At 39.2% G+C, this 13,953-nt stretch overlaps 1 protein-coding gene across 1 annotated transcript in view; it reads right to left on the minus strand.

The window, feature by feature from the left end:
• MOXD1 (monooxygenase DBH like 1) overlaps positions 1–13,953 on the minus strand; it is a 38,076-nt gene that overhangs the window by 16,805 nt on the left and 7,318 nt on the right. Inside the window, exon 4 of the mRNA XM_017739749.1 lies at positions 322–501. Coding sequence (XP_017595238.1) covers positions 322–501 — 180 coding nt within the window. The remainder of the gene's footprint in view (positions 1–321; positions 502–13,953) is intronic.

Below are 13,953 nucleotides of genomic sequence, written 5' to 3' on the forward strand. Positions count from 1 at the left end.
GCTGAAGGTATTTCCACAGATGGGACAAGCTGATACAGGGACAGATTTCCATGCTCCAAAGCTATCTTTCTCCCCTAAGGCATCAACTCCACTCCCCCTATATTATTTTCATTACTTTTGGCTTGGCACTCAGGATGATCATTTTATTGCATTCTTGAAAGGCCAATAGGAGGTTCAGGATTTACTGGTGAGGCATTCAGGGATTGTAATCCCATACCCGTAAAAACAGACAGATTAAGTAATCAGTAATATACTAGGAAGAAATTTCATGGTGATACATCACCCCATTGATGAACCATGCTAGACAGACGTTCATCCTACCTCTCCTCCAATGGCCCAAGCAAAAATGACAGTCTCACATGTGAGGAAAGAGTCTGGCATGTTGGGGTGGTAACACTCATGCCCATAGTCCAGCACACTGTCATTCAAATTGCTGCTGCACTGGTAGAGCAGGATATGGTGCACCAGGTTCTCGTGGCCTTTCTGGATCAATGGCTCAACCTATCAATGGTAAAATGAAAAGAAAAAAGAAAACATATCTCAACGTGACTATTTCAATGCAGGTATGAAGATAGGACTAAAAGTTCTATGGTATTTTTATTTTAAAAGAGGAGACTCAATGTTAGATTGTAGTTGAGATGTAACTTCAGCGCTCTGCAAACTGAAGGAATGAAGTTTCCAAAATTTTCATTTTGCCCAAGTGCATCAATGTGGGGCAGGAAAAAAATTCTGCATCTGGGCAAAACCTCTGTTACAATCTTGCTTGCTCTCTCTTCTCCCATCCTAGCCTTGCATGGTCACTTGTCTTTCTCACTGCCCAATCTTGTTTAGCCACATTCCAAGGAATGGATATATCTAAGGAAGGGGATATAAACCAGCTGAAAGTCTGTTCAGCTGAACCAGCTTGGTGCCTGAACTACTCAGAGTTTTTCATCCCTGCTTCTGCCTCTTTTGTGCTATTTCAAATTACAGCTGCCCATAGATTCTATAAATCTAGGGTGAGCCTAGAGGTATACCTCACATTCCTCAGCAGCTCAAAACGGACTTCCAAATTTTTTTGACATCTAGAAGAAATTAGAATTATTTTTTTTTTTAATCTGCTCAGTTGTAAAGACTTTATTAAGATGAAGTCATCCTTGAGAGATTGGGTGCTCCAGCCTTTTTATGGCAGTGATGAGCTGGAGGGCTCTCAGTGGTGCTCCAGTGCCCCCAGTATAATTAGACCACAGAACTTAAGAGTAGGCTAAAATTATTTAATTCCCATGTAAGTGTTTGCCCTCTGTTTGGATGGATGATGTTAAATCATCTCTGTCAGAGATTATGTCCCTGGGGCAAACATGAATACTTCTGAAAAGAATTATTTTGCATTTCAGAAAGATCATATTTCACAAAATATCATCATATAGAAGACATTATTAAAATTAAGAGAGTTTTTCCCTTGCTTTTTCTCTCAAAAATTTCATCCCATTCTATCATATCTACCTTCAAGTTCAATAGGATAAAGATTAATATTTTCACGAGAAAATTAAAGCTTTGGCAATGTAACTCTTAAGACACAGGGTGCCATGCAGTATTGCCTTTCAGCATTAGGAAAGAGGTTACTTTAAATAGGAAAAGAATGTATATACATCCTAAATTTGCATCCATTTTCTTTTGCAAGCACATTCATGTGCTACCAGAGGATCAGAACAGGGTAAGCAGGAGCAGTTTATTACATTATTAAAGTACTGTCAACACAATATCTCTCTCTGCATTTCGTTCACACCGCTAAATCAATTACAAAAGAAGGGCAGGAGAAAGCTGCCAGACCTGTGCACATCAAGGCCACCTCTGTTGACATGAATCTGCCAAGTACATTTAAGTTGGGCTCTCGGGGAGTCCAGATGCTGCTGAGTAGCTGCATGTGCACCAAGAAGTGCTCAACCCACTTCACAGCACTTAGAAATCAGTGGAAGGATGCCAATTTGATCAGATGCACCAAAGTTTTGTTCTGGAGGCAAGACTGAAGAGTCCATAGGGGATGTTCCCTATAGTTCTCAGTAACCCCTGTTTCAGTTAGCATTACCATTATTGTGAATTACTGCACTACAGAAGTAAAAGGTATTTTTGAAGAAGACGAGTCAGTTTTCCCATGAAATAAGAATTTATTCCCAAATATATCACACTGAATGACAAAGATTCAGAAATTCGTTTCACCTTGATGTTGCTTCTTCCCTCTGCTCCATCATATATCTGCATATTTACCCAAGTGCTGCAGAACCCAAACACACTCATAACATGGCAGCTTATACATTAAATACCAGGATAGACCTCAAGAATTTTGAAGCTCCACATACTGTATGGTTAGTCAAGGAAATGCTTATGGGAATATTATCCCTATATCTACCAAGAAAGAAGAGAACTTTTATCCCAACACGTGATAGTTCTGCCTGCTGCTACAAGATCCCAGCACCTGCTGTGCTTACAGTCACTACTTCAAAACCAGCTTCCCCTCAAAACAATGGGACATCACCAAAATTAGAAACTCACATCCTGTCACTGGTTTTTAGCATCAGTTACCTAAACAGTTACAGCACTTGAAAGAGCAGTTTTGTTCAGCTTTCTTAAGTGAAGAAAAGAAAAACAAAACCTAGAACAAATCCATAAACATCTTTCCAATGCATCTTGTAGGAAAACTTACATTTTTCAGATGCAGAAAAAAATAATGAAGAGCAGATGTGAAGTTATGCTTTTCACACATTTTTACTACAACTTGGCTAAAGAAAAATTTCTCTTCCTCCTTTTAAACAGCATATAAATAAAAAAAGAAAGAAAATATTAGAGTGGTCAAAATTCTATTTAAAAAATCTTAGGAAAATCTCATTAATCCTGAATTGTTCATAAAGGTATGGAAATATTTTAACGGCCAGCTCCCTAAAGCTCACAGCATTATTTCTAAATGAAGCAAGAGAAGGAAGAGTGACACTGAACCATGCCGAAAATCAAATCCCTCCTGGTGGGAGAGGGAATTTTAAAAGCCCTTGCAAGGAGTTCGTGAGAACAAACAGAGACTCTTCCTGGATTTTCACTGCTGCCAGATAGTTGTTTATTAAGACTTATGAGAGGAGCAGAGCCACTAGCATGACCCAGGCATAACATAGAGCACAGAAAGCAGGAGAGAAGTGTGTGTTTATCAAGATTTACACAGCCTTTTAAAGATAATTTAACCAATGGTTACTAGAAACATATATTATTTTTACTTTCCTACCAATTAATCAGTAACACGGGCAGGAACTGCAGAATTCTTTGTCCAGTCATCCCAAATTACTTTTATTGCAGAATATGGAGTAGTAGAAGAAGAAGAAGAAGGTTTGGAGAACAACAATCCTCCATTTTGATGTTTTTTGCTCTTATCTATTTACGACAAAGAGAAGCCTAAAACCTCTAAATTTTTCACCCTGTGACAATCTTACATAGTAGTCTATCACCTAATTCACACCACTGTATTTTCTAGTTCTTGTCTGATTGTAGGCAGTTTTTTCCAAGGTTGGAGGTTAAAACAGTGTTGTTCAGGGGGGTAAGAACCCTTCAAAACAGGCAGAGAAATATCCTCAGCACTCTGGGTTCCTACAGAAGAGGATCAGAGCCCTTAGACACTACTCTGATCTGAAGAATAATTAACTGTTCTTACTTAGCAGAATAACTTTGGCAGAAAAGAAAATTTTAAAATATGGTCCCATACTCTACTCTGTTGTAATGATTGACTGGAGCAGGGGTTTAAATCTGCCATTCTACATCCCAGGTGAGTGCTGCCCTATTTACTCAGCTATTAGTTATTTTAGCTTATAGAATAGATTGGTTATTTAGGCTGCCTCACACTTCATCTCTCACTTTCCACAAAGAACAACTGTACAGATTACCTTGCTTCAAGCCAAAAAGAAATTCCCAAACTTCATTTTTTCCTCAAATAAACAAAAATCTTTTTTTCTGGCCATCCTTACAGGTGATGATGAACAACAACCGAGTTTCTCAAATGAGGGGCCAGATTCAGAAAATCATTATTGCGTTTAGAAGTGCACAAGAGTAGGTGTAAAATTAGCTGTTAAAGCAAGTATCTGTAATTGTCTAGATCAGGGTGGCCTGATTACTAGAGTACTTGCAGCCTCAATGAATGATGACATAATTTTCAGAGCTCTACTCTTCCTGGTCTCCAGTCACAATGACAGTGGACCAGCCCTGAGGAGTCACCACGACCATTTTATTAATTTGTGCTACTTTTAGGATACTTATGGAAAGAAAATAATTTGAAGTGGCACACTAGAGCAAAGGAGTGAAATACACAAAAAAAAAGTGATAAAAACGGGCATGGTACGTAATAGTCATTAAACTCTACAGATTTAATTGAACAGCTAATTTTTGTTTAGATTCTCTCATACACAGCATTTTTTGCTCTGGTCTCTTATTACAAGGGGACTCTAAAATGACATTTTGAACCAAGCAATAAGATAAGCAATAATTGAGTAATTTAGATGGGTTGCAGTGAACATGGGAATCTACATTTTATTTTCAATAATTATGAAGAAACCTGTGACTTCGAAATGCATTTCCTTTCTTTGTCCTCACCAATTCCTACCAACCTCTTGTTAGCCGAAGAAGTCAAGAAAGAAGCTGAAAGGAGACTAAAAAGGAATATGCATATAACTACCTATTTTCCCCATTTCTCATTCTTTGAGGCTCATCTGTGGAATTTTCACTGTTGCTGACATGCAAGGAAGACCCAGATGTCACGGTTCATCTCTTTGCCATGTTGTGAATAAGCCTGCAGAGATACTGCACCACCAGGCACCTCGGTGACTTCTTCCCCTGCAGGCAAAGTGCATTTTCTGCTTGACATTTCCTAACTGCCAGAGGCGTGGAGAACAAAAGCCCTACATCCACCCTACATCAAAATGCCCAAGGTGTTTGGGATTGCAAAACATAAGTGCATGCAACAAGGCACAACCTCTCTGTTTTTCATGAGATCTGCAGGAAGAACATCAAGGTTTATTATTCATGATCATTTGCTTTATGCATCCTCCTCTCCACCCTTCTTGATAGCTTGGCCAAAAAGTCTTTCAAACTGAGCAAACTGACATACATGAACCTATCTGGCTCCTACTAACAGAGGTAAAAAGTAATAGATGTACTATAAACCCCCAGCACTTCAAACCAGGGCTCTCAAGGAAGGAGATATTTAAAATACACTGCATTCAAATGTAAATGAAGGCACTGCCTTCTGCAACCAAAAGTATGGGTTACAGTCATGGTGCTTGGTTGGTACTCATCAGGCAGGCTGAGAGGTTTTGCAGAGCTCCTTTCATGGTACAGAATCTCTTAGGACTTGTGAAAATGCTGGCTTTCAAAAAACACAAAATATAACATTTTCTAGTCATTATAATGTTAAACCAGATAAGATGTATGCTGTTCAACTCTCATTTTAACAGAAGCCCTATTTTAGTCAACAGGCTGACATCACACGAACAAGGAAAATGTTTATATCTGCCAGGGCTGGCTTACTCATCGTCAATTTTTATTCCTCTCTTCTTTGTTTCTTTACCTATTGCACAAACCGAACATTGTCACATGCTTTGGGTTTTCTTTCCTTAAAAAAACAAGCCAAAATTTTAACATAACAGTGTCTTGCATCTCAAGCTGATGATAAGCAGGGTTAAGATACTGATGTGTGATGTATTAAACAGGAGGAAAATGCAAACAGCTCGAGTGGTCCAAGAAGTTAGATTTCCTAGTAGTTAAAAACACCTCCAGAAACCTGGAAGTCTTTCTTTCTTATTCCTGTTTTTCTACCTTTTTATTTGCTCTGATTTCTTTGATGTTAATAATCATGTTTTGTTCTTTATGCCTGCTTGTGCAAATTATGAAAGTTAGTCAAATATATCCATAGTCCATCATAGTGTCCCTGTTTAGAAAATGTGGTCCACCAAATGTCAGACAACAAAAACCTGACTTTATTTTTATGCATGGAAATGCCAACAGTTTCTGATCTGTTTGCAGCGATGTTTCTACACTAAAATGTAAATCATGATTTTGTTTTCTGGCTCAAACAGGTAGTTCCGACTTAATCTTGCATTTCAAACACACGGTGGCATGGTGGTATATTGCCATGTAAATGCTTCTGAATAAGGCCACAGCCTTACACAACACTTCATGTTGGTAGACAGTGGTGACACAGGGAAGAAAACATAATTCCAAAGTCTCAAAATGGAGAGTAAAAAATTTGATTTTTATACTAGCACTGCTGCATGTAGGAGAGTTTCTAGTCTGCGGTTGGTTAATTCATTTATATGAGCTTGCCATGTCTCTGATTAACTCAGAGCAAAAAGTGATGGCTGTGAAGCTGAGTACTGGCTGAGTTCACTTGAGAATTTTTGCAGCAGAAGACCAAGTTATAGGGTCTCTGCTTTCTGTACTCCTCATCAGGAAGAACCTTTACATTTTTACAGATTACTTTGGCCTTTGAACTTCTTTTGAAAATGTGTACCATGCACACATATTAAAAATTTATCTAACTTAGAAAACTTTTTCGAAGGTTGACGTGATTTCTTCTCATTAGGATTCATCAAGATGTTTTTTGAGTTTTTGTAAAGTGTAATTGTGAAATGATCAAATATTTATCTAAAACATCTCCTTTAGGATTTTAGATTTTTCTTCAGAAAAGCAAATACTTAGAATATTTGGCTTTATAAAGTTGGGTCTTTTTCAGAAAAAAAATCCATCTATTTCAGAAAAAACTCTCAGTAATATGGTTTTATTTTCTTAAAAATATTCTGAAAGAAAACCACCAGTCATTTGCTGCCTAACACTGCTTCTTGCACACAACCCAGAGCTGTGCTGAGCATAAACTCAAGAGCTGGAAACATGCCTCTAAGCTGGGGTAGATGTTGAAGTCCACGACACCAGCGCAGACCAGGATTTTAACACTAACAGCCTAACAGCTATCTCATGTTAGTAGAGTAGCCTGCCCACACCAGTGTCACATCTGGGATGCTAATCTGCTGCAGACTTTCAGCCCAGAGTTAAGGCATTCTGGGGTCAGGCAGGGACCACCCTCCCCATGCCTCCACCCTTACCCTGTCTGTCAGAAAGCATTAAATTAATGCCACAGAATAGTTAGAGCTGAAAGAGACACTTCCAGTGCTCAACTGGCTGCAGTCTAGCACGGACTAGCTGCTGTATTCTTTCCTCCGATCATTTGCACGTACACAGCTAAGTGCCTGTTTTCCTCACTGCGCAATCCTACATTCAGTCATCACCTCTAACAAATCCCTTTAAATCATTCTCTATTCCAAATGCCTCTGAGTTTATACTGTGCTACTTACAAAGGTGTATATTTTGGTGAGTTAATTGCAGGAAGCAGAGCAAAGTCACTGCTTCTGGCTCCCTCATGGTCATCAGGGATGATTACATCTGAGATACAACAGGGAGCATTACTGCCTAACTTGAATAGTCCTTCAAATGTAAAAATGTTAACCCAAATTATTCTCATACACATTTTTCACATCTTCCAGCTGGAGAAAAATATAACCTGAGCATTTAGCAACAGTGCTTGATTTTTGTATTTAAATAAAAAAAGAGATGTTGACAAGAAAAAGGGCCAGGCTACAGAAACCATCCCCAGCCCTAATCTCATAATGGGATTAGGTAAGGTTTCCTTAGAGGATGGAAATTTTCCAGACTGAACCTTCCATCCAGTTTAAGGCATTGAAGTTCACATGATTTGTACCTAATATGTGTGGAGGGTTTGTTTTGGGTTTTTTTTCCCAAAGTCATATTCAAATACTGGACATAATTTTAATTTGAAAAAACAGTGTTGTCTGATTGATTGATTGATTGATTGAAACCTTATTGTTGGCATTTGGTCTTAACTGGTTTTGGGTATACTTTCAAATGCGGAACAAAAATTCTAACATCACTGAGGAGGAAAGGTCCTTACCGTGTGAACGGAAAATCTTATTCAAAGAACAGATACTTCCTGCTCTTGGTGTAAAGAAAGGATTGGTTTACTCTGTGACTGCATTGTTCAATGAAGGCTCTTATTTAGGTTTTATTAGTATACAGCATTAAGAAGGAATTACCAGACCTCTGTTTTAAGCTGCAGAATTTTTATTGGAAAAGAATATGTACTTTCAGGTAAAAGTTAACTGTTGCTGTGCTTTTAGCTTGGAGAAGGCTATATATCTAAATTTACATAAATCCTTCTGTCCCCATATAGTCCTACTAATAAGTAAACTGTATATCCAGAATTTCTGCAGGTCACTCTGCTGAACAACTTAAATATTCTAATTAAGGAAGAGGAATCAAAAAACATAATAATCAATATGCCCAAACATTTAAAAATGAGAATTAGAGATGGGTTAAGGACTTCTTGTCCTCTCTGCCATCAAGTCCATTTTTAAGTTCTTATTCCTAATTAATTACCTGGAACTCTGCCACTCATAAGGAGTTTCAGACTTTAAAGACTTACAGTAATTTAGACTAAATCCAAAAGAAGTATACCTCAAAGAAACACCCATAAAACAAGAAGTATACCTCAAAGAAATACCAATAAAACATTGTTTCTGCCTGACGTATGCCTGAAGATTTAAGATAATGCATTTAGCAACAGCTAAAAAGTATAACCCTGAGGAGCAATCTCATAAAAAGCTCAGGTCAAGCAAAAACATGTTTCACTTGGTTAGGCTTCCTGGCAATACACTTATTGTACTCCTAAGCAGCAGAGCCACTGGCAAAGTGGTTGCGGTCTTCAGGATGGCCACAGTCTCTCAGCACGGTTGACACACTTCAAGCAGAATTAATTGGCAATTAATCATGAGCATCATTACTTCCTTGTGGAAACAATATCATAATATAGTAATATGTAACCAAGTATGTTTCAGGTCTAAGGCCAAAATGGGTAGCCAATAAAGAGTTTATATTTATTCAAGAGGGACATATAATTTGAATTGTATAAATAATACAGTCGGTGAAGGTACCCCCATTTGTCCATGGAATCACCATTCTTGCACAGCAATGTATATTTCTTTGAGGCAGCAATGGAAGAGGTTTTAATTCTATTGTAGAACTGCAAAACAATCCCCTTGATCATGCAGATAAATAACATTACACTTTTTCTCCTGCTTCGGAGTGAAGACACCACTTTGCCTGAAGACAGAACACGTGAGAATTGACAGTGTGTCCCTTTCTTGTTTTACACATGCAGAAGTACAGTATCAGGAAACATGTTTTCTGAAAATGACATGCCGACTTCTGTGAAGGGCTACCAAAGTGGAACACACATGGGAAAGACCTCAGGCATTTGGATGCCGAGCTCCTAGAGGAGCCACCAACCTGCACAACTTGGCACCTACAGTTTGAAGGAAAAGCAGGGGGTAAAATAAGCACAAGGCTCATGATTTTGACATGACAGCCTCCAGAGCAACTCTCTGGAATTATTGCTCATAATCCTCTAAAAAATTTATATTTACAAGGTTAACATACAAACATAAGAGAGCTTACAAAATAAGTGCAGTTAAGTAACGATCACATTAATACTATTTCCACCTTTTCTCACACAGAGTCAGATTCTGGTACCCTTCTGTAGGACTTCAACACCCATCAATACATACAGGAAGTCACACAACAAGAGCTATTTTCAGATTACAGGGTTCTTTTAAAGTCTGCATTAAAATTATACTATAGCAATTCTATAGAAACCAAAACCATGATTGGCACTCATAAAACAGAAAGACAGTTTCAGTCCCAGCAGCTAAAGACATAGTAATGGAGAGGTCACTGTAATGAGGGGTTGCAGAAAGCAGACCAAAGAGCATTAACTTGTAGTTTATAAAAATTTGGTTAAATATTTAGCTTTTCTTAGGTAGGGGTTTTGGGTTTGGGGCTGTATTTCATTCCAAGATGTAAATTATTTCCACGCCAGCTAAAACATCAGTCTTGGTGAAAAGAGAAATTATTCACTATCTACCTGTGGTTCATTTGTCATCTGTGTGGATTTTAATGTCATGTATGTGTAGTTGGTTGGTCCTGGCTAGATGCCAGGCATCCACTAAAAGCCAGTCTATCACTTCTCTGCACAAGCGGGCAGGGGAGAGAAAATATAACAAAGATTCATGAGTTAAGGACTGGGAGAGATCACTCACTGAATACCACTGCAGGCAAAACAGACTCAGTTTGGGGATCTGAACTGAATTTATTACTAACAAAATCAGAGCAGTATACCACCTTTTCCCTGCCCCTCCCTCTTTCCCAAGCTCTATGTCCTACCCCAGCAATGGAGGAAGATGGGAAATGGGGGTTATTGTCTGCTCATCACACCTTGTTTCTCCCACTGCTCAGGGAGAGGAATCTTTCCCCTGCTCCATTGTGGGGTCCCTCCCATGAGAGACAGTTTTCCATGAGCTTCTCCAATGTGGGTCCATCCCATGGACAACAGCTCTCCACAAACTGCTCCAAAGTGGGTCACTCTTCCACAGGGTGCAGTCCTTCAGGCACAGCCTGCTCCAATGTGGGTCCCCCACAGGGTCATAAGTCCTGCCAGGAAACCTGCTTCAGAATGGGCTCCTCTTTGCATGGGCCTGCAGGTCCCTGCCAGGACCCTGCTCCAGCACAGACATCCCATGGGTTCACAGACTCTTCTCAGGCATCCACCTGCTCCAGCATGGGCTCCTCCACAGGCTGTGGGTGGATCTCTACCTCCTTGTGATCCTCCATGGGATGCAGGGGCACAGCTGCTTCACATTGGCTGCAGGGGAACCTCCGGTGCCTGGAGCAGGTCCTCCCCCTCCTTCTCCACTGACCTTGGGGTCTGAATAGTTGTTCCTCTTGCATGTTCTCACTCTGCTCTTCACTGGCCACAGTTACATCTGCACAACAACTCTTTTATTTCTCGTTTTTAAATCTGTTATCACAGAGGCATTGCCACCATTTCTGATTGGCCCAGCCTTGGCCAGTGGCACATCCATCCTGTAGCCACCTGGGATTGGCTCTGCCAGACACGGGGAAGCTTCTGGCAGCTTCTCACAGAAGCCACCCCTGTAGCCCCCTGCCACCAAAACATAGCCATGCAAACCCAATGCAGTCTGCTATGTGTGGACATGGCAGAGAGGCCTTGTCTGACCATTGTCTGTCTATTTTTCCACTGTTATTAGTGTGGAGTTGACAAATCTGTGCTCTGTTCATAGCTGTGACTACTGTGCATTGCAAGTGGAAGCAAAGATGAAGAGAGACAGAATATAATTTTCTGAAAACTACCCCCAGCAGCTGTGGTTGCAGAGTAAAAGACTGGTACTGAAGGGAAATACTTCAATTAGATCAGAGTAGAAATTTCTGCTCCATTTACAGACCATTGGAGCAATTAAGTTTGCCCTATAAAAAATTTGCTTAAGATGCTGCTACAATGTGATTTGTCTGAATTAGAAGGTTGATCTTCAGAAACAATGCCAAGATGCTAGTAGGCCCAAGCTAGGTTTGTTCTGTGACCCATCTACACAAGACCCATCAAGACAGAGTTTGCTACTGACGAGCCTGCTGTTCTGGTATTTGCACAAAGGATGCTTTACAATTGCTCATCTAAGGCCCAGTGCTGCTCTGAAGTGTTTTGCTGCCTGCTACGATAAGAAGTGTTGGATGTTTGGCTGTGGCCAATTTTCTTATCTTTTCAGTGCATCACCTAGTCATGGGCTTACTTTAAAATCATATACAAAACTAAGGATGAGGAAGAAAAAAATAAAGACATGGCACCAGACAAAATGGGGCTAATGAATAACAATTATCACCCCACAAATCCTCTCAGAATTGGGAAGTAAAACTCAGAGATCTTCAAAAAACTGTGCTTTCCCCTGTTCCATGCTTACTTTTAGTTACATTTTAAGTTAAGGCTCTTGTCATCTTACTTTTATTTAACCAGAAAATCACACAGCACACGTTTTCCTACCACATGCTGGCATGGTCAATACATTGCCATAATGGATAGATGTTGCTTCTATTTAGAAAGCAAAAATCGAAGAAAATGGATCAAATTAGCTACACATCCAACTTTGCTGATGACAGAAATGAAGTAGGTTATTTTTGCATACAAAGTATGAAATAAATAATGCAGCAATAACTGCATAAATTAAGAATTCTTATAGTTAAGATACACAAGTGAAATGAAAGAAAACTACTGCAAAATAAAAGTGTGTAAGAAATATAAAGTTGGGTAGGACAGTAAAATCTGTGGTCATGTATAATTTAATCTTTGATCACAGAATGAAATATTATCTTAAGCAATTTTTCATATGCAATAATCTAGCAGAATATGAGAGAATAATATTTTTCTGTTATTTCTTCAGACAGCACTTGGGAAACTTTTAATTTTCAGCCTGTTCAGTTCCATGAATCTTTAGCACTGCAAAGCCTAATGGGCCAATTCAGGCTTGCACTGAAGAGCCAGCCCTGCAGATCAAAGGGCAGATAGCTTACAAGCTCTGCAGCATAAGATGATTGTTTGGCTGCCAGTCTAATTTACTGAGGCTGAAATTGCTTTGTAGGGGAATGCACGGGAAAATATAGAACATTTGTTTATGTCAGGCTGCATGATGCAATTTGCTAGAGTTATCAAATTAAGCAAAATGTAAAAGTTCAGGCCAGGGAGTAACAAGAAGTTACTGTCTGGTATCACTCAAGTTAAAAATTGGTGCCCTCATTTAGGTACTGCAGGCTACAAGCTGCCCTTCTGGCTTCCAATCAATCAGTCTCTTAAACTGGAGTCTCTTTGTATTTTCACACTGGGGTCTTTGGTATTACTAAAGCATTCCACTGTCAAAAAGCAGAGTTACCCTTGGCAACAAGTTTTTTGGAGTTTTTACTTCCTTATCAGTTTGCCCTGAAACAGAACATGAAGATTAACTGGCAGCTGCTGGTGTGTTCTCATACAGGCGTTTCTTTAATTGAAAAGAGGCTCCCTCTTCTAAGGAGATAAGCAATGGAAAACTTTAGTGCTGATACAAAAATATGCCTAATGTAACATGCCTTCTCAGCTAATGCTAAATAATTAAGTTTTTTTATGGTTATATGGTTGGCCTGTTTCACTAGTCACATCGTAAGCTTAGTGCCAAAAAAATTACACAGAGCTGTGCTTGAGAAAAGATCATTTTTCCTAAAGGCAAACTGAAAAAAAAATATTATTTTGCAATTTTTGCTTTTATCACAATCTCTTCTCTCCCGTGACCTTTTTGGTTGGGGTATATCTCCCCTGATTCATTCATCTGAGAGTTATTTATCTAATACAGGCTGGTGGTCTGGGTTCTCTCATCCATCAGTGGAGAGAGAAATTGAACCATACATGGGATGCTTGAGCTCATACATTTCTGACAACTCCTTTGGGATGATACAAACAGCTAGTTTTGCCACTGTGAAGTCAATTAAGCAGCTGGCTCAGACCCATAGATAAGTCAAGTTAGATGAGAGGAAGCCCATCTCTATGGCTGAAAATTTACTGTCTTTAATATGTTGCCTGAGTATCTATGAGTTGTACTGAAGAGATACTGAATTTTGACCACACAGCATCCCCAGCATGGGATTTCTTCCACATTTCAGCAGAGCTAAACCTTCTCACTTCATTCTCATAAGCAGGTTCAAATAATGCACATGGAAGGATTGCTTTATACAAGAACCAAACTTCTAAGAGCTTACAAAATGCAGCTGCTATCCTCCTTTCCAATTCCAAATGCCCTCTAAAACTGGATGTCCTATTTAAAAAGTTCTCTTACAGAATTAGAAGTATTTTATGTTCTTGGGCACAGCCACATCACAGCATTTCTGCTGGTATTTTTCTGTCTATACTAGTTTTGAAACAACCTATAAAGTCTAGAACTAAGGAAAAATGAGTAGTTCTTAGAGAAAAGACACGCAGATACAGCTAAGTGATCCTACTACACAGTT

This window comes from Corvus brachyrhynchos, unplaced genomic scaffold, assembly GCF_000691975.1.
Source record: "Corvus brachyrhynchos isolate BGI_N302 unplaced genomic scaffold, ASM69197v1 scaffold14, whole genome shotgun sequence".
In the NCBI taxonomy this organism is placed as follows: Eukaryota; Metazoa; Chordata; class Aves; order Passeriformes; family Corvidae; genus Corvus; species Corvus brachyrhynchos.